The sequence below is a fragment of the Micropterus dolomieu genome, linkage group LG12, assembly GCF_021292245.1.
Source record: "Micropterus dolomieu isolate WLL.071019.BEF.003 ecotype Adirondacks linkage group LG12, ASM2129224v1, whole genome shotgun sequence".
Taxonomy (NCBI): Eukaryota; Metazoa; Chordata; class Actinopteri; order Centrarchiformes; family Centrarchidae; genus Micropterus; species Micropterus dolomieu.
In genome coordinates this window covers 1,159,720-1,180,493 of record NC_060161.1, presented here as the reverse complement: position 1 = coordinate 1,180,493, position 20,774 = coordinate 1,159,720, and the positions used below count along the sequence as shown (strand labels likewise).

General features: G+C 41.2%; 1 protein-coding gene across 1 annotated transcript in view; it reads left to right on the top strand.

The window, feature by feature from the left end:
* The window catches only part of LOC123980666, a 49,286-nt gene extending 30,414 nt beyond the window's left edge, over positions 1 to 18,872 (top strand). Inside the window, exons 5-6 of the mRNA XM_046065190.1 lie at positions 388 to 4,601; positions 18,744 to 18,872. Coding sequence (XP_045921146.1) covers positions 388 to 4,601; positions 18,744 to 18,872 — 4,343 coding nt within the window. The remainder of the gene's footprint in view (positions 1 to 387; positions 4,602 to 18,743) is intronic.
* Positions 18,873 to 20,774: the final 1,902 nt, after the last annotated feature.

Genomic DNA, 20,774 nt, shown 5'->3' with positions numbered 1-20,774 from the left:
GATGAATGTCTGGCAGCATGTGCTCCAAAATGGATATACAAAAATGGATATTACATGTTAGAATAAAACCTTTAATCTTAATTTTTTCCCATTTCTATCACACATTCATGTCAGTGGTAATGTTTTTTCTTAAGTCCATCCTACACGCATCACATTCAGATGTGTTATATGCAACAAAAGAGTAATGGTGAAGAGCCAGAACACTGAATAAATGCATAAGGAGCTTACTGTATGGGGAATCTTAAAAATGTATGCTATACCTCTACATGTATCCCTTCAAAATCATTTTTTTATAGTCAGGTTAGGCAGATAATCCTGCTATGTTTTGCATCTAAATGTAACACAGTGTCAGCTGCTGTAATCCTTTCTGTTCTCCCCTCCATCTAGAGCCTCAAACCCCGCTGATTCAGCCCTTCCTACCGCTGGACCCTGCACTGGAAACCAGACTCCTGAGCAACACACAATGGGCATATGGCCAAATGGACACGAACAACACTACAACTACAACTGCTGAATCCTGCATCCTCAACAAGACCCAAATGGACTACAATGACCTGACAGCCGCGGCCATTAAGTCCAGTACCACTACCAACAACATCATGAGCACTGATATCAACACAAATATCAACTCTTCCACCAAAACCAGCCACTTTAACAAGATCCCTTGGGCTCATCATTATTTAACCAACCCCATTACTCCCAATAACATCCCAACAACTGCCAGTAATACCACCACTAATGGATCCATTTTCAACAAAACCACCTTGACCAGCTTCAGTAAGAAAATCACCACTACCGCCATTACTAACACGACTGACATCAGCATCAACAGTAGCAGAGCATTGGGCGCCTCAGTCGTCCAATCCTTCCCCAGCAGAGTCCGTCCTGTGTCCTTCTCGCTGCCCAAAAGGAGCTGTGTCCTTCTCCACCAATCAGCTGCCGTCTTCATCCAAGGCGGCCGAGGCTCTGACTTGTCAGGGAAACAAGAAGGTGTGACGGCGCAAGAAAGAGCTAAAGATCTGGGGGCTAAAGATCAGCGGATCAAATCTCCAGTATCTGCAGACGTGGACAGTGTAGGTGTGGATCACTGGCACACTGGAAACCAGCGCAGTGTGGACAGTAAAACTGCAATCCAGCACTCTGAGGTTGGAGCCAATATGTCTACTGAGAGGGGGACAGGAGCCCAGGTTTCTTTATGTAATCGCAATGTGATCAGAGATGAGGACTCTGTTAACAGTGGGAATGGAGCCCAGATCTCCTCATGTAACGACAGTGGGACTGGAGCCCAAGTCGGCAATGAAATTGGGACTGGAGCTCATCTTTATTTAAACAGCGGGATACCAGGACAGATTTCTGGCAGTGTAAGCACAGTTGTGGCTAAAGATTCAGCATGCAGAGATAGTGAGGCCGAAACCCATAACAATGTGGACAATGTGACAGTATTAAATCCTACCCAAGAATTGAAAGATCTGCTATGTCCTGCTACAAATCAACCTCAGAAATCGATTTCCGGTATTTCAAATGAGACCAAAGAGTCTTCAATCCAAACACAGCCCAAAGATTTAAACTGCTCTCCATCAAACTGGACTAAAGAATCAAGTTATTTGCCTCCATGTCGTCCCAAAGAGCCGTTTTGTCGTGTCCTGAACCGAGACGGTAGCAGGGTTCTTCTCTGGCCATCGGAGATGGTCAGCTACACCAAGACATCGCCCTCCATCTCCTACAGCATCAACCCTCTTCTGTATGACTTCAGAGCTCATAACAGGACCAAGGAAGGGGGTGAGGAAAAGAAAGAAGGGCTGGAAGAAGGGTGGGAGGGAATAAAGCCGTCTGTGATCAAACAACCTGGCTGCCAACAGAGTCAGGAAGTTATGGAGAGAGGAAGGGAGGTAAAGATAGATGAAAGGGAAGAAGAGGATGGAGGAGGACAGGCAGGAAATCCTATGGAACTTGTAGCCCATTGTAGCGGCGGCAACGCAGTTCCGGACCGCTGCGCCTGCCGTGATGAAAGTGCTTTAAAATTCGTTCCCATTTCCACAGAATGCCACCTTGCACCGACGCTAGGCCTTCAAAAAACGGGGAGGAGGAGGAGGAGGAAGAGGAGGGGAGGGGTGAGGAGAGGAATGAGGAAGAGGGGGAGGAGGAAAAGAGGAGAAGAGACAAACAGAAAAGACCCAGACAGGGGAAGAAGGATAATAAGTAGCCTTTCTGAGAATCTGATGTCTGAAGGGAGAGGAGAAGAGAGGTTGCAAAGAGAGGGCACAGAAAAAGCAGTGAGGAGAGAAAAAGGACTATTAAGTAATCTTGGAGCGCATCGGCTGGTAGGAGGGAGAGAAAAGAGGATGAGGGCAGAGGAGAAAAGGATAAGAAGAGATGAGACAGAGCAAGAGAGGGCAGGTAGAAATGACGAGAAGAGAGGAGAGCTATTAAGTAATCTTCCTGTGAATCGCTGTAATCGGTGTAACCAGCTGTGTCTGCAGGTGAAAAGGGAGGCCAGCCTGCATCAATCCCAGCAATCAGCCTCCGGGTGGGGCCAGGGGCTGAGAAATCTCCTCTGCAGGGGTGCAGCATGTAACTCAGTGATTAGCCCCGTCCCTGGTACTGTTATAGAGATGCCATGCTGTCCTGCAATTACGCCCGACCCTGCTCAGAATGACAGAGAGACGGGGGAGATACACAAAAATACACAAGCAGGGAAGGAGCCCGGGCGGAGAGATGAGCAGCAAAGGAATCTGAGGAAGACAGAGATAAGAGTTCAGGATGCTAAAGAAAACGTGTGTAACCTAGTGATTAGCGGCATTTCCTTGCCCAGTCAAGACGCAGCATGTAAGCCAGAAGTTTGTCTTGTTCCTACACCTCAGAGAGAAACAGCATGTGATCCAGCGATTAGCCTTGTCCCTGCTCCCTTTAGAGAAACAGCGTGTAGTCAAAGACAAACAACATCTGCAGGACACTGCAATCCAGTGTTAGGCTTGGCCTCACACTGTTCTGGACAACAGACAGAAACACAACCGAGAATTAGATCAGCCCGCGCAGACATGAGCCTCCCTGGCGAAGTGATTTCAAAAGATGTGATGTCAAAGAGAGCAGTAACAGCCGACCAGAGGAAGAGGGGATTGCCAGAGGCTGGGGAAATACCGAGGAAGAAACGGAAAAGGGGAAGGAGACAAGGCAGGAGAGTCGTCTGTGTTTTGAGTACACAGAGACAGGAAAGAGCTTGTGTTGGGTTGACTACCGACCTCAGCATAGATGAGGCCCCTTGTATGCAGAAACCCACAATGGCGCTTAAACTCAAGAGCAACAAGACTGGGACACTTGTGGACGACTACCTGGGGTGCAGCACAACTGAGTGTGGTCCAGTCGGCAGCAGGAGTGAGAAAAACACTGACTGCCACTGTATTTGCAGGCCAAAACACTGTCTGTGCCATAAATCCAATAACAGTGAGGGAACATTTAGTTGCAACACAACTGACAAACTGAATAACTGCTGCCACTGTGATGACAGTAAAAGTGGCAATTGCAGTGCTGATGTCTACAGTCAATTTGTCTCTGATCCTTCCGGAGGCGAGGACAGGAGGAAGTGCTTGACTGAGAAACCTCTCAGTGACTGTAACACACCAGGTGACCACAACCAGGGTAATAAAAAACACAATCCGAGCTGTAGCAGTACTTTGATGAATCATGACGGCAACGAAGATGACAATCAATCTCCTGATCATGTGGATAAACTTCACACAGCTAACGAGAGTGACAAACCCACCTGTAACATCGAAGACACGCCTGTGGATTTACTTTCAAAAGACTTCTTTACCTGTAGCACTAACGAAACACATGCTGACCACTGTCAATGCACAAACAAGCAAACAAAGAGTGTCAAAATATCCACTGACTCTGATATCAGCAACACTACTGACAAAACAGACAAGCGTGGTGATCGCTGTAACTGTAAAACAAATGACACATGTTATCACAATTTCATTTACAACCATACAGATAACAAAAGTGGTCACAGTGAGGAGGATACAACCAAACTGCAGTGTCACATTCAACACAAAAGGGACCTCTCTCATTCAGTTATTGATTATAAAACCTGCAGTGGTATTGATCAAAGACACGGAAACGGCTGTGATGATATTGACAGTGCGCAGTGTGATTATTTTAAAAGTAATCATGTCACTGATTGTAATCATTGTGGTAATGTTGTCGATAAGAGTAGCGCCAGAAATGCAACGGAAACTGTTGCACTCATGAATGTACAGACGGAGCAGAGAGAAGAGGAAAGAGATGTTGAGAAGGAGAGAGAGGAGGAGGAACAGATGGCGAGGAAACGGGTAAAGGAGAAGCAAGAAGAGTGGGAGAAGGAGTGGGTGAGGAGAAAGGAGAAAGAAAAGGAGGACAGGGAGAGAAGGAAGGCGATAGATTTTGAACATCTATACCCAGAGAAGAGGCCTTACTTTCCTCACGCCCTCCCTCCACATTGCATCCCCCTCCACGCTCCTCTCCTTCTCCAGCCTTCCCTCTCCTCCTCTTCCACTTTTTCCTTCCATCGCACTATCATCCAGCATCACCTCTCCCTCCTCCCGCCTCCGCCGCACCTCCCTGTCCACTCATACCCCCATCTTCTCCCCTCTTTCTCCCCACATCTCTCTCCTCTCACTCTTAATCCACCTCCTGCTCCTCCACCCCCCCCTCCTCCTCCTCCTCCCCCTCCTCCGTTCTACGCCTCATCCCCCATCTCTCTCCTGGATGCCCCTGGTCCTTATCCGCTAGCAGCAGCATTTCACCCCTTGCAGAGTCACCACCCGTCTCTGTATCCCCCGCCCCATCATGCAGTCTTGCCCTTACAGATGTTGTTTTAAAACATACAAAAGAAGCAAAGAAATTGACTCATGAAGGGTCGACTATCCCGTTTTCCAAGTAAAAAGTTGTCAGGCGAAAGCAGTTTTCATGCCTCATCACCTGCACACTCAAAGCAAGAATGAAATGCGGTACAATTCCAGGAAGATTTAAGAAACAAAAACAATAAAACACGATCTTTCTTAAAGCCAAACCTCCAGCAATTTCATCACCCTGTCGATACACTCCAAGCACTGATTCATCTGAAAAAACGATGGCTAATTATCGTCATCAGATGCAATCCTGCTTAAAATGAGCCTCAGGTGTGCAGCCAGCGGAATCGTGGCGGGGATACACAGCTGGGCTCGTTTCCCTCCGCAGAAATCAGTTGATGCTCCTGTTTTGCATTTTAAACCAATGATTTGCTCAGTTTAAAGCATGTTGGAAATTTAAACTGTGCTTTGTGACTTTAAAGGGCAAACCCATCGTTGTACACTCTCAGATATCTTCAATCTGTGATAATAAATGCAGGATTTTTTTTTTCCTTGTTGAAATTTACATTTTTCCCCCTGAGAGCTTCCACTTCAGTTGGTGATTTCCTACTTCTCCCTGAATGACTTTGAAGACAGATGTGGACTTGCTGCTCTCAAGAGGTTATTAAGAGCTGATGACCCGCATGACTTTTTTTAAAGCTAACCTCTGTTTTGCCAATAAAAGGTTTCTTCCATCAGTCTTTCTAAAAAGGTTGAGACAAGATCTTATTCAAACTTAATATTATTAAATGAGTATTTCTACTAGTTTAGCAGAGTAGTAAAATTTAAGCACCTGGTCATTTTAATAAGATAAAACTAAGTTAGCATTTAGTAACGACAAATGTGCCATATTCACATCATACCATACAGACATAATTACAAGTGGGCTCCTTTTTCAAGTCAGAAGTATGGGCTTATGGCCATCGTCATAAGTTATAGCTGAATAAACTCTGATATATATGCTTAAAGGTTCAGTGTGTACGTTCTAGTGACATCTAATGATGAGGGTTGCGAATTGCAACAAATGGCTCTCTGTGCATTCACTTGCTCCTCGGACGAAATAAGTACTTTATAATAACTGTATTAATTCTAATGGCAACTGTAAATTCAGCAGTAAAAAACTTTTTCTCCATGAGGTTGTTATTACATCAATTTAATTTCTAAATCTAACAACAAAAAGGCTGTAAAAACTGTCAACATATGGTCCTCTTTTAAAATCTTTATAAAATATAGACTACCCCTGGCAAATTTGTTATTATTTGTGTCCTCTTGTATACTTGTATACTGTTCTATATACTTCTTTATGTCCCATGTACATTTTATTCCTCTTTTTGCAATAAAGATTTAAGGAGGAGGGAAAAATCTGATTATTCCAACACTACATGAATGCACCATCACTCACCGCTTATCCCTCCCTTTGCAAGCATTCAGGAGGAACCTCAGCGGCCGACACACTCTGTTGACTCATGTGCCGAATATGTGTGGTGCTCCATTTGTCCAAATTACGCAACTCTTCTTACTTCTAATAAACCAGACGACTACTACTACTACTACTACATATGCTTGTTTTTCGTACTAGTCAACGTAGTGATGAAACGCGCTCTGTAGAGCCGTTTGTCCTGTTTGGGCTTCTGTAGAGGGAAAAATAAAATAAAAATAGAAATGGCTCATTTTAAGGTTATAAAAACATAACAAGTCATTATGTAAGGACTTTATACACCACTGAAAACATAGTTATGTATATTATATTGATATCCTCCTAAATAATACACACTGAACCTTTAATGAACAGCTACAAATAGTTAACTTTTTGTGCTGTAAAAACATCTGGGCTTATTTTTCATTTATCTGGTGATTACAGGGCTAGCTTTATGATAGATGGGTGTCATGTCCTGCAAAGAATAAGCAGGTATAACTAGCAGATGAGTGGACAACAAGGCTAGCAATGGGGCTAACCGTCTTAGAATAACACCTGTGTGCTACCCAGTTGAAATAACAGAAGATTTTCCCGTCCAGATGACATAATGTGAATGCAGCATCAGTTACAGAGCTTTAAGGGAGCTGTAGTGAGCTAAATGCTAACAAAATGATTATTCTTATTGCTCTGTTAAAATTATGACGTTTTGTTTTCATTTTATCGTCTGAATAAGCAAAAGAAAGCTGCTGGAGCTGATGTTAAGAGAGAATTACGCTGTTTTAAAGATCCACATAAACTCCTCTGCTAGTTTTCCCAGAGAGGGGTGTTGTGGGTAAATGTAACCTCCCAAAACTCAACAACATCAAGTAAGCTGATTGGTTGGTCAAACTCCTGTGGGGAAGCAGGTTTGAAATGCAAAAGAAAACACACAGACATTTAAAATCCACACAAGTATAAAAGAAACAAACGTCTCTGAACAGCACCCATGCACTCGACCAAACTACAGAATAGATGTGTCCTAATTCCTTTCTACATACTAATAAAATAATTGAATTAATTGTACTCAGTAGATGTTAGTATGTAGGATACATGAAGTTGATTTTTGGTGCATTGTTAATGGAAAACATAACTCATGGACTGCATGAAAGGAAATTGAGAAGCTGCTCACAGCTGGAAAAAATAAATTGACGATAAAGGTAAAGAAAATAGCTTCAAGAAGACCTGGAAAAACATTTGTTTTCTCTTGGTGAAGTTAAATCGGCACTGGCATTTAAGAGTCACAGTTTAACGCTGCAAGTCTCATTTTCTGTCAGTACAAACTACATTGATTTGTTGGATGGTGACTGTATACTGACTGCAAAAACAGCATACTGTGGTAATTACTAGAGAGTACACACTGTAGTAGTTTGTAGAATGGAAATGGGATACAGCAGTCTCATTGCTGGTGCTGTCATCAGTGTATAAATTGTATCTGCAGTGGATTTCTGCCCGTGTGACTGTTGAACGTCAGAGCAAAATGTTAAGTTTAGAAATAAGCCTTTGCTCTTTGATTTTGAGCGATGGACTCCAGCGTCTGACCTTTTCTCTTGACGTTTAAGACTGTTGATTTTCTGCCATCTCACTCCACTGCTGCACTAAAAATATCCCAACGTAGTGGATAACTTTACATTTATTGACTCATCCAAGGAAAGAAAGACAAAAACACAATAGGGAGTGTTTCAGCACGTCACAATAATAATGTTAAAGAGCACTTTTATAAACCCACTTTACAAAGTGCTTCACGCAGGGCAACAACTTTACAACATGAAGATCATCAAAACTATTTCTGATTTCTGAGAGTAAAGGGAAATCAAGCAACTAAAAACAAGCTCATGCCATAGTTTCAAAGCTCTGACTGCGAATGCTCTGTCACCTCTAGTCTTCTGCCGCGCTTCAATAACAGATAGACAGACAGATAGAAGACCTGATATATATAGCATGATAAAGGCCATGAAGAGCCTTAAAAGTCATCAGTTAGATCTTTAAATTAATTCTAAAAACATACTGGGAGCCAATGCAAGGAGGCGTGATGTGATCACTTCTCTGGGACCTTGTTAAAAGCCAGGCAGCTGACTTCTGTAAAGTCTGAAGCCAATTAATAGATTTTTGGTTGAGGCGTGACGAGATGAAAGCTTGTAAAATGGTCTCCGTCATGTGACACACCCAGATTTAATAGAGACATGTGTCTTGGAGAGGCTAGACGTAGAGATGGGCTGTGATGAAACAGAGGAGGATTTGATTGCCAGGTAATCACAAAACAACCTTTTTCTTTTATTAAAGTTCCCTGTCCCCCCGTTTTCATTCATTGGTTGCTTGTTGCAGTTGGACAGGTGATTTTCCGCTCTGTGTTTCGGCACAAAATAACAGAAATCATCCTTTCATTCATATGCAGGAAGTTCAAAGCGTTCCTATAGCAGCACTTTTCCATCTGAGCAGCCCCTCAGGGTGGATTTTTCCTTTAAGGCTAAGGGTTAGGGCAAAGCCACGTGTGGATCAGGCCTTCAAAAATTCCTCTTTTGAGAACGCTCCCTATTGTTTCATTGAGTGCAGCAGAAATACCTCACAATTGCATGTTTGTTAAGTCCAGACATCAAGACACTCGAAAGGTGTGAATAGCAGAAGTAGCAGTGTGAGACGTGCAGAGGAACTCCCACACTTACTAACACATTGTTTTTCTCAAACGATTTCTCAGAAGTTGAACATCTGGTGGCGATGGCTTTGGGGCATAACTGGCAGCGCCTATCCATTTTAGAGACTATAGATTATTCTGGTGCAGACAGCAATGACAAACAAACAAAAATATGCATGAAAATTGGACTACAAAAAGCAGATTTTGTGGGCGGATCACCATCCTTATCCTCACTGAGGGTTTCAGGCAATCACTGTAAAAGATTTGGGTCGTATTGAGAAGCCTGGACACACACTGTTTGAGCATTACAGTTTTCAGTTGCAGCCCTGAACGCTCTGCTGTGTTTCCCAGTGCTCGTCAGTAGGTAACTGTCGATTCCTCACCAGATGATCTCCACTGTGTCGGGAATGTCACCATGGTGAGACTACAAGCCGCTTTTGCTTCTGATGGTGTTCGTGAACAAAGGATAGCGACATGAAACTTACATCTACTTACAGCTCTGAGTGCAACAAAATGCCAGAATCATATTTAGCTGGTGTGACAGCACTCATAAAGCAAAATGTTCCCGCCCTGTAGCTCTGCACCACGAGGCGTTTGAAACCATATGTTCTCTATGAATGTAGGTTCTATTTATTATTGTGATAAAACTGTGTAAATTAGAGAGGAAAGGAAGCTGTTATTAGATGTATTTTTGTAGAGAAACCTCAGTTAAATGAGGCACAGTTTTTGTATCATGTACTCGGATGCTATTTTAGCTAGTAAATGAACTCCACACCCCAATTAAATCATCTTGTTGTTAAAGCTGTTGTACATATGTTCTTTATTGTCCTGTTAATCAATGAATGTGTTTAAAAGGCCGTGTTTATGTTCTTTCAGAAGCAGTTTTTCCCAGTTTTGTCAAAGAAATGTCTTGAGATCCTGATAAACTAATATTTGGCTAAGTCCTTTGTGTAACCTAATTTCAGCAGACTCACATCCACAGATATTATCCCTGCTAATTTAATAGATCTAGTGAATCCATCGAGAAAAGCAAATTACCCTGAAAATGGAAATAAATCAGTAGAATTGATATCAGTGTGTCTTGTTGTCATTGTTTTTCTTTAAAAGAAAAGGGACCTGAGTCCGTTATCAGCAGACAAATCTGTAATCAATACTTTTTACTGTAATTTCCTCCGTGTGCGTGTGAAATAATAAAGCAAGAAACGGCACAAGGAGCTCAATCAGAGAAAATTTTGATCATTTAAAAAAAAGGAAAACAGAAAAAAGGACGCTAGTGAACTCACACACACTCCCTCGGTTGATCAGATGCTTTGGGACTGAGACCTTGTGTGTTTGTGTGTGTTTGTGTGTGTGTGTGTGCCTCCAGAAGGCCCTCCGACAGCTGGGACCATCATGTTCAATGACTAAAATAGCGTCAAAACTCAACATGTTCAACACCTGGGGCTATGTGAGTGTATGTGTGTGTCTCACATGTGTCCAATATTTCCATCTGCCTGTGTGTGTATGTGTGATGTGAAAGAATCAAACGCAGTGAGTGTGACAAGTCAAGTCCGCTTTATTACCGAATCAACGGCTCTCAGTAATTTGCTTCGGCGACCTTTAAAAACCAACAAGAAACCTTCTGACATTAAAACTCGACTATATGGAATTACTTTCAAAAAGTGTGTGTGTGATCTTTCCGCCCTGAACGCTTCCCTCTTCTTACGGTCTTTGTGATTTTTTTTTTTACACCCTGCACATTTTCCAGAAAGGTTGATGGATGTCTCGACTCAGGCAGGCACTTTATGGTGAATGAGTTAATAGACTCCATGGTGCATCAACGGCAGTACATTATAGTCCGCTTCCCTTGCTTCAACCACAGAAACTACTCAGAAACATGTTAAGAAAACCTCAGCAGCGGCAAAGAGACAAAGCGATTCAGACACACGTTCATTAATGAGCCACTGTGGCTGCCGTCACTCTCTTTGGGCTTATTGAGAAACAAAATATGTTGCAAAATGAATGATATTTTCTAACAAAAGAAAATATCTTGTAAGTAAAACATATCACAATAGACAGATACAGAAAGACACATTTGTCAAGAGAGATATCATTTGATGCTTATTTTCAGCATTAAATCCTGAAATTTTTATGCAAACAAATGCAGAAACAAATGTTCCCTTGGTTGTATTCTGTTGTCCTGTGTACACAGTCCTTCTGTTCAGCCACAATACTCCTAGATGAAATCTGTGTCATCATTGTATTTAAACATATTATTTAACTACGTCTTCATTTGTTGCACTCTGAAAAGCTGCTTCTCTTGCGTGTAAGCACAGAGTCACCATCTGCAACAACAGCTATCTTTAGATTTGAACACCAAAGCTGCTTGTTTTTGTTGTTTTGTTTTATACTTTTAAGGCCATTTTCAGACAGACAGCACTCTGTGGCTCAGTGGGAGTGCCGATGTAAAGGAAGGCCGGCCTAAAACCATAACTTCATCTGGTAAAGAAGAGGAACTTGGCTCAACAAAAGTCATTCAGGTCATAGTTATCCAAGAAAGGTTAAAATCAAGGGCAACTGGACTGATCTGGAAACATCTTCCAGTATATTCCAAGTCCAGTTGCCCTTGATTTTAACCTCAACTAATGTGATGTCATCCAGCAAGGTGCTGTGTTGTCACTTGCAAACAAGTGCACACACACATTCCTGAATACATTGTAGCTTGATCGTTGTATTTCTGCTATTGATATCGCATTAATTGTGGCAGCAAAAGATAAAATCAGTGCACTGTTTTGGTGTCTGAGAAGCCTTCATGCTCATTGATCTGTCCTTAAAACTGGACTTCCTGGATCGTCTGGAGCAGACTGCTCCAACCAACATAGCCCTTTGTGTTGCATAGGTGTTTTCTACCTGAATGTCCGGAGCTTCTGTCCAAATGCTGCCAGAGCTGTTTTTAAGTCTTTTAAGTTAAGTCTTGAGTCAAAACACGTCTGACGTTAAACTTCAGGTTTTCATAATCCCTGGAGCCAATCCCAGCTGCACCACCACGCCGCCTCACATGAACACATCACTTATAAATATATGACATATGAACTAGCCAACATTGTGCTCTAGAAAACAAACTTTCAAACGAAATAATTGATTCAATATGGACTGTTTTAAAAAGACCGGTTGAACTTTTACACAGAAAATGCTAACAACGATCTGCCATCTGCAGTTAACAGACTATGTATAAAATAGACAAATAATATTGTTAAAGATTGTTTTGTACGTTTTATGACGGTATGGTAATAATAGTAACTTAATAACTCGGAATCTGAAAATTGACAGATTGAACTTTGGACAGTGGTGTCTGGCCTTAAATTAAAAGGTCTAAAAAAAATGTATATCCAATAATCAATTTCTGTCTGTTTTTTTTCTTCTGAAGTTTTAAATCAAGTCAAGTCTTTAGGAAGTGAAGTTTACAGTATGACTTATGTCCAAGTCTCAAGTCTACATATGAATAGTGTCGCTGTGACTTTTATGATGATGTTCAGTCCCTTTGAGGCTAATCTATTTGTAATATGCATTCTTATAGAGCCCTACCTTTAGGGCGCAAATCTCCTTTTCTGCTTATGACCCCTCAGTCCCCGTCCTTTGTTCTGCTGTCTTTGACAAGTTTGAACCTGTGACTTTGTCCGTTTTACTGAAGATTGTTGAACCTGTGACTTTGTCTGTTTTACTGAAGATTGTTGGGCATTTGAAGCCCTCAAGTTCCCCTTCGAGGGAACTCGAACTGCGTCGGTGACGACACTATGGGAACGCCTCTGGGCGTGGCAGGGCTGAAATCATGAATGAAACTACTCCAATCCTATTGGCGTTGCTAGAACGGTAGCGTGTGACGGCGTAACTGGATGCGTATATAAGCACGCCGGCACACCGGACACATTAGCTCTTTTCTATTCAGCAGGCACTCTGGCATGTTTTAGACTATGGAAGAAGTACAACCACGAGAGGAAATTTCTTACCTGGAAGGAAGTCTGGCAGAGGGGATGGCTGGTGAGCAGTTCAGGACATCTTTGTCCTGTCTCAGACGCCGTAGCTATACAACTCGCACGGATGGCGGGGGGGGATTCGCAACCCTCACCACTAGATGTCACTAAAACTTACACACTGAACCTTTAAATCATCAACTGGAGTATTTTATGCTGCTCTCGGTGTTAAACATGTTGCATAATGTAATCAGACACAGCAGCTGAGAAATATAAAGACACTAAATCACACATATTAAATCATTTTAAACATCTTCAGAGACAGAAATTACAATGAAACAGCATTTTAGAGGAGCTTAACCTGCTTCCCTAGGTTTATGTGGATTATGGAGGGATTTGGGGGAGTCAGTGATGGCGAGATACCTTTTGGGATAAAAGTAAAGACAGAAAGGCAGTTTAGATTTTTTTTAATGTTGCTTTGCTGGGCTGAATGGCTCCGGGGAAAGAACAACTTCATAAATCGTTTTGTCTTGGATTCAGAGTTTTTCAGTGTCCTCGGATGGATATGTTTATATGTGTGAAGGTTTGCAAAACAACACAGAGAGGTGGTGATAGATACATTTACTCAAAATCTGTACTTAAATGTTGCAGTATTTTGGGGGGAAACGTGGGAGCTATTTTACTTTTTCTTCCTCCACTACACTCAGCCTCAGCTAAGGAATGAAATATGGCTGTTGGAAAAATGATCAACTTTGTAATGAATTCTGCCTTCGGCCTTCCTTCAGCTAGATGACAATGACTAAGACATTATCTAAAGAGTTTTGGAAAATGATCTCTGCATGGAGCATGTAAATCCTCTTTTGTTGGATCTTAAACATTTTCATCTCCAGCTTTGGAGATTTTCATGCTTCATTATTTCAATTTCTCCAATTTTGAGGATTTAAAACTGTGACATACACAGATTATCATAATCACTTTAAATTGTGATACTAAAAATATTTTTACTGCTAATATTTGCACAGTTTTACCAAGTAAAAATGTCAAAATGCAGGATGTTTACTTAGTTAATGTAGTATGATTCCATTGTGGTATTACTACATTAACTTCAGGGAAGTGGTGGAGCTCTGTGGTCCCTGGGGCATTACTCTCCAAGCGTGCGGTGCACCGACACACACTGGATGGTTGGTAATGGCTGTGCAGGATGGGTGAACATTTCCTCTCGCAGGAAGTCAAGACTCTGGAAGCACCAAAACCGCAGGGAAGCAAAGGAAAGCAATAACATTTGTTCAAACATTTTTGATCACTCCTGCTACTGTGCAGAAATGGGTCATGGCTGCCAGAGACGCATCAAACATCTTGTAGTCGTCTGAGTCAGTGGAATCTCTGATGGGCCTTTTTCACCACGCTGTCAACACCGTGTGCTCCTGTTTCAAAGCTGACAGTGTTTTAGTGCTGAGGAACTAAAAAGTTTTTTAGCATTTCCACTGTTCTGCATATTTATGATGACTGATTGCGTCTCACTTCTCGCCTGGAGTCACTGTTTCTTTTTTGTTGCTGCTCCTGTTTAGGAGAAACAAAAGGTTATTTCGGATTGAATACCTCTCCACTGCACTTCAATCGCTTGCTATGTAAAGTGATTCATCATCCGTAATCAGCCCAACGACTGCGGCGGCGTCTGTGAGCTTATGCAACTTTACATACTCATCCTGGGATACACAACCAATTGTGTGAGGAAAATGCAACAGAGGGGGTAGGAGGCAGCCATGTTTTTGAGCATCCCTGACCACCTATTTTCTTCTCCATAAGAAGCCTAAAACCCAATTACACAACGTCTGGGGGGTGCGATTGATTTGACATTGAGCTGCAATCCAAAAAAAGAGAAATCACTAGCAGGATCTTGATTTGGCCATGATCGACCAATCCCATTTGACTGAGCAAGTGTCTGAAACAAGCGGGGCAGGTGTCAGGGTGTTTTTCAGTAAGCTGATGTGTTTCCTTTAGAGAAAACGGTTTTGGGGAGAGAGCGCTGCATGATCAGATGTCTTGAATAAATTCAAAAAAAGACAGAGGGGATTTTTATGGCCCAAATATAAGACAACAGAAATCACATATGATCATATTTTATTTGAGGATTAGACATTTGTGTATTCTAATCAGATATTCTTTTTGAATGTGAAGAGTACCAGTCTAACACCAGCTCCCACAGAGAGTGTTGCATTATGGGTTTTTTGTAGCTCCAATGTTGCTAGGCTAGCAAGTTTCTTTAAGTCTGTTTCTGTCTTTTAGAGTTAGCATGCCCTAAAAGTTTAGAGGAGGACCAGTTTAACCTCCAGTACTTTCCGTCAGCCTTTGTAACAAGTTTTTGTTACAATTTGTCAAGCGCAGACACAAGAATAAAGGATCTGAACGCAAATGTAGACACTAGGACTGAGGAGGCGCAGTTGCTGGTGTTAATTTTAAAAAGGCTGAACAGGGAGTGTTGTTAGCTCACTTTGTAAAGAAGGCTGAGTCCTTACTGCAGCAGACTGGGTTCGAGTCTAGCTTATATATATATATATTTTTTTTTACAAAAGCCCAAAAAAGACTGAACAAAAACTTACGGCATCAGAAGAGGCAGGTGGTCCAACGAATAAACAAATACAAATAAGAAATACAAACAGATATCCAAGGAGAGCTAAATCCAAAAGTAAATCCACAACACAGTGAGAATAACCAAGAACTGACAGAGACACTTGACAACATGCAAATACCAAAGAGGAAGGTGACAAAACGAGGCACAGGGGGACACAATCAGGGAAAATCAACACCGACAAGAAGCAAATAACGCTACAAAATAAACACATGAGGACTGGTTTAACAAAATAAAACAGAACTAACAAAGCTCCGAAATATAACAGTTTTGCTGCCACAAAGGAAATAAATTCCTGATGAGTAAACACAACGTGGAAGTGTCTCTAAACAGGTTTACCACAGAAACAGAATGGGGACCAAATGTCAAACAAAAATAATCTGAGACGACGGTCTGTAAAAATGTAAAAGGAGAGAGTGTGAGGATGTAGCTGACAGACAAACTGCACACATGTGGGATTTACATTCTGCTTTAAAAGAAGTATTTCATGTTTCTTCTTCAAGAAAGGCTTCAAGGATGAGGACTAAATGTGGTTTGTATTCCTCACTGATGGGACACTGAGCAGCAGTCAGAAAATAGCAATCACTAGTAGGATCTTGATTGGGCCATGATCGACCTATCACATTTTTCTGAGGAAGTGTCTGAAACAAGCAGGGTGGGTGTATTTTTTCTATTGACATCGTATTGCAAAAGCAGAAATGAGCCAAAACATTTTAATCCTTGTGTTTTGTTTACATTAGTTTTACTGGATCCCACTGCTCTATGTGTAAAATAATATGTAACTGCAAAATCAACCTTTAATTATTTATCTTTTCTTATGAACCTTATAAGTTTAAGTATTGATGTGGTAAATGTTGCCGCTGTTGATGCATCTGATGAAGACAAAACATGGAACATAAAGCATTGTTATTACATGATTGGAATTATTTCATGTTTTATGTGTTATATGGGCAATGCACAAACAAATAATTTTCATTTTGTTTGCCAAAAAGTCATTCAAAGACAAAGAAATGTAATCCTACAGGACGAGCTGACATATTTGGGATTTGGGAGAGTAGGGCTGATGACACCAATCACATTTATAGAGCATACAAAAATTGTATTTAACCATGTTTTACTTTCTTTTTCTTTCTTTTTCTTTTTTTTTTTTTTTTTACAGACATGAAGCATCATTTTCTTTTAGACTTTGGACACGTCATAATTTGAAAATCAATCAATCTTTTTTATTTCTATAAAAATAAAAATCAATGAAATCACATTCCTGACTTTATAGTGCCTATTCAAACCTAACAGCCATAAGCTTAAAGTTGTTATCCTTAAAGAGGTGGTATTATGCTCATTTTCAGGTTCAAAATCCTATATAGGGGTTATACCAGAACAGGTTTACATGGTTTAATTTTCAAAAACACCATATGTTTTGTCATACTGCACATTGCTGCAGCTCTTCTTTTCACCCTGTGTGTTGAAGACTTAGTTTTAGCTATGGAGCGATACATCTTACCTCTACATGATCTTTGTGGGTTGCACATGTGCAGTTCCTAGTTAAGGACTACTAGCCAATCAGAAGCTGAAAAGAGCGGGTCAGTGAGAAGCCGGTAAACGGCTTCGGTTCAGCTGGATATGTTGCCGACTAGCTTGGCAACATGGACTGGAGTGGTGAGTTATTAATGTGTAACAAAAGTATCTTTCATCCATAAAGTTTTAACTGAGCTCTGTCTCTACATCACAGTAACAACTTTGTGTCCACTGACTGCCTGGAGGGTAGCTAGTGTTTGGAAGGGAGAGGAGAGCTGTGTGCTGCAGCTCAGTGTTTTTCCATCTGTGGTTTTGAGGGTGTGTTGGACTAGCCGCTTGGCAAGCGTTATATGCTTTCATCCCTGTGTCGTCACAGAGGAAGGAAGGAAAAGGCTGGACTACAAACGAGCTGTTTTTTAGGCAGTTCAGAGCAGTGTTTTCCGTGGGAGATGGGAACTCCTGACTTTGGGCTTTTTCACTTTGTAAACATATTACATGCACTAAAAAAATATATAACTCCATAAAGTAGAGGGAAAAAGCCAAAAACCATAATACCACCTATTTAAGGTTCCTGGTGGATTTAGCGACACTTTTGGTTTCATGTGGTAACAGCAGGTGCGGTTTAATCCTACTGGTCCTTGAATTCTGTGATGCAGCAAAACAAACTATTGTTGTTTTAATAAAGAAGTCAGGAAGTAGTTGGCCTTTTTCCATCATTCTGTTAACAACCGTGATTTGATTTTATGCTGGACACGGCATGACAGATCTGGGGAAAACTGCATTTTCATACTATGCACCACATGGAATAATTTACCAAAAGATTTCAGTTAATAGCGTCATAAAGAATGTGGTGAAGGAGGCATGTGGTTGTTTTTCATAGATGTGCTTTTTGTTTTATTGTGAATTTTGTTGTGTTGTATATGTTGCATTTATTTATTTTAGTTTAGTTTATGTATGGTTGCTACCTTGGCCAGGTCTTCCTTGTAAAAGAGATTTTTTATCTCACTGGGACTTCCTGGTAAAAACGAGTCTGCAAACAGCGAGAGGGAAAGGAGTTGGTTACCTCGCTGAGACGTTGGAGGTGTGCAGCCTGTCGCCTGCAGCTCTTCATCTAACAGCTCACTGTGGCTGCTCCTTCTTCTTCCATTACTCCCTGCAATATTCAAACTGATCCCCTGTCAAAAAATGTCGAAAATGACAGTTTTGTAGACACATCTTTGATGAAATATAGCAGTCAATGCTAATCTCACTGACAAACACATTGCAGTCCCTGTGACTACTTTGTAATAAAAATTCATCTTGTGTTTCACCAGTTAAATGCTTTTAATGTGAAGCTGCAGCAGTAAGAAATGTTCGGTTAGCATTAGCAGAAACTTAATACAGCATTTCATGTTGCCACCAACACCCAGTTCGTTATGCTGCAAACACATAAATACTGTAATACTTTCATCACTGAACCATAGGCTTAATAACCATTGTGTTACCTCATTCAGCAAAAGATAGTGACGTAACAGACATTTACTTAAATGACAATCTTCGAGATTATTACACAGCACTGCATCAACAACTGTCATGTCTTTTACCTGTGGAAACTGATGCTTCATTGTTTTTGCTGGCATCTCACAGCTGTGAAATAAAGATCTCACAGATTGTCACACCATGAAATAAAATAAAAAAGCGTGTGTTTTAATCATAGCTGAGTGATGAAATGCTGATGCACTTCCTGGCTGCGGCTGCTGAGCTGCTGCCAGCGTTGTCAGTACAGGTGGCGATCGCAATGGCCAGCAGCAGTGGAGTGATTACAGTTCAGGAGCTAAGTGGATGAACTGGCCAGACCTGAGAGTTGCAAGTCAGTCCAGTGAAGTTTCAGCTCCAACATCGGTCGGAAAGGCCTCACTTGATTTGACATTAAAGTGCTGAATCTCAATCTCTTTAAATTACTTTACTTTGAGTTCTTTATAATATGGTTTTAAGAAACATAGTCACTGCTTTCATCTTGTAGTCAAAGTCTCTCAGTTACTGTCGTGGCTCTTAAGTGCTGCCAGTGATTTTCTTGTCACAAACACCGCGCCGCTTTCTGTCACTGTCAGTTTTACTAAAATGTAACCACTACTGTTTCTGCCACATTGAGAACTTGGTTTGTGGAAAGTGAAAGATATTTGATTATATCTTTTCATGTGACACTGAAGAAATGACACTTTGCTACAATGTAAAGTAGTGAGTGTGCAGCTTGTATAACAGTGTAAATTTGGTGTCCCCTCAAAATAACACATCACACAGCCATTAACGACTAAACAGCTGGTAACAAAAGTGAGTACACATTTTCACTTAGGGGTGTACGCCCTTTTGTTGCCAGCAGTTTCGACATTAATGGCTGTGTGATGTGTTATTTTGAGGGGACACCAAATTTACACTGTAATACAAACAAGATATAATCAAATATTTACAAAAATGTGAGGGGTTTACTCACTTTTGTGAGATACTGCATTTACAACAGTACAGTAAGTAACACAAGCAAGACTACAAAAAGATTTAGGTTGTAAACATATTTAATTTAAGCTCAGCCCGGCTTAAAAAAAGACAGCATCCTCATACAATACAAAGTGACTGATGCTTTGGCACAGTGAGGGCCCCAATGCTGAGAACTTTGGCAAAAAACCCTGCACAGTCATCCAGGAAAAAAGTTGATAATCATGCCACAACCGACAACACACTGTGTTGGCCAGTCATATACTTCATTATAGCATTATAAACCACTTTGCAGTGTTTTGACATCTGATAAGCTTTCAAACTCATAGATGTGCTCAAACTGGACCTCCTGGATTGTATTTCTTCTCATCAGTAACTGAAGTTACACAGCTGCACAAATGCAGCACCTTTCTTAAAGGCAGCGCTGTGGTGGAAATTACATTTACTCTATTTCATTTTCTGACACTGCAGTTTAGATGGACACATTGTAGTTACTAATTAGTTTGAAGACTAATATTTTACATTTAAAAACCTGTGATGGATATAAAGTACTTAAAAGCTCCACGTAACTACAACATTAGTTGTTGTTCAGTTTTTTTACATTTTACTGATAATACTTCTGTACTTTTACTGAAGTGCAGGACTTTCACATAGAAGAGAGTATTTTAAAGAGCGGCACTGCCTTGTCCTTGAGGATGTGAATTCTTCCTCCACCTCTGCTGGTAAATCATTTGAGTAGTTATCTGACCAATTAAAAGACTTCAGTATCAATTTTCCATCTTATTGGGACCACAGAGACTCCACAGATGAAGTTCTTCATGAAGTGTGATCTAAACTCATGTTTTGAGTCAGTTAACTCAATTTCCCACAATCGTTCAGGACATCTAGGTGTGAATTCAGCCCCTGGACCCAGCTTTCAGCTACGATTGGTCAGTGTGACCTTTTGACCTATGACCACGACCCATGGGTGTGACGAAGGTCATATGCCACCAGATATTAAAAGGTGATATTTCTCATCAAGGTGAGAGGGTGTTAAGGTGAAATTAACATAGATGTTAGCATATTGTGGCAATCAGCACACACACCTGCATCACACACACACACACACCAATCAGCTCAGGGTAGTCCTGAGTGACAGCCAGCACACTGCTACAGGATGTACAGTAACTCAGAGAAACACTGAGCTTGTCCATTAGATTATACATCACTTGGTTTTATTTTTGTTGCCCAACTTTTGTATTGAAACTGCATCAAATAG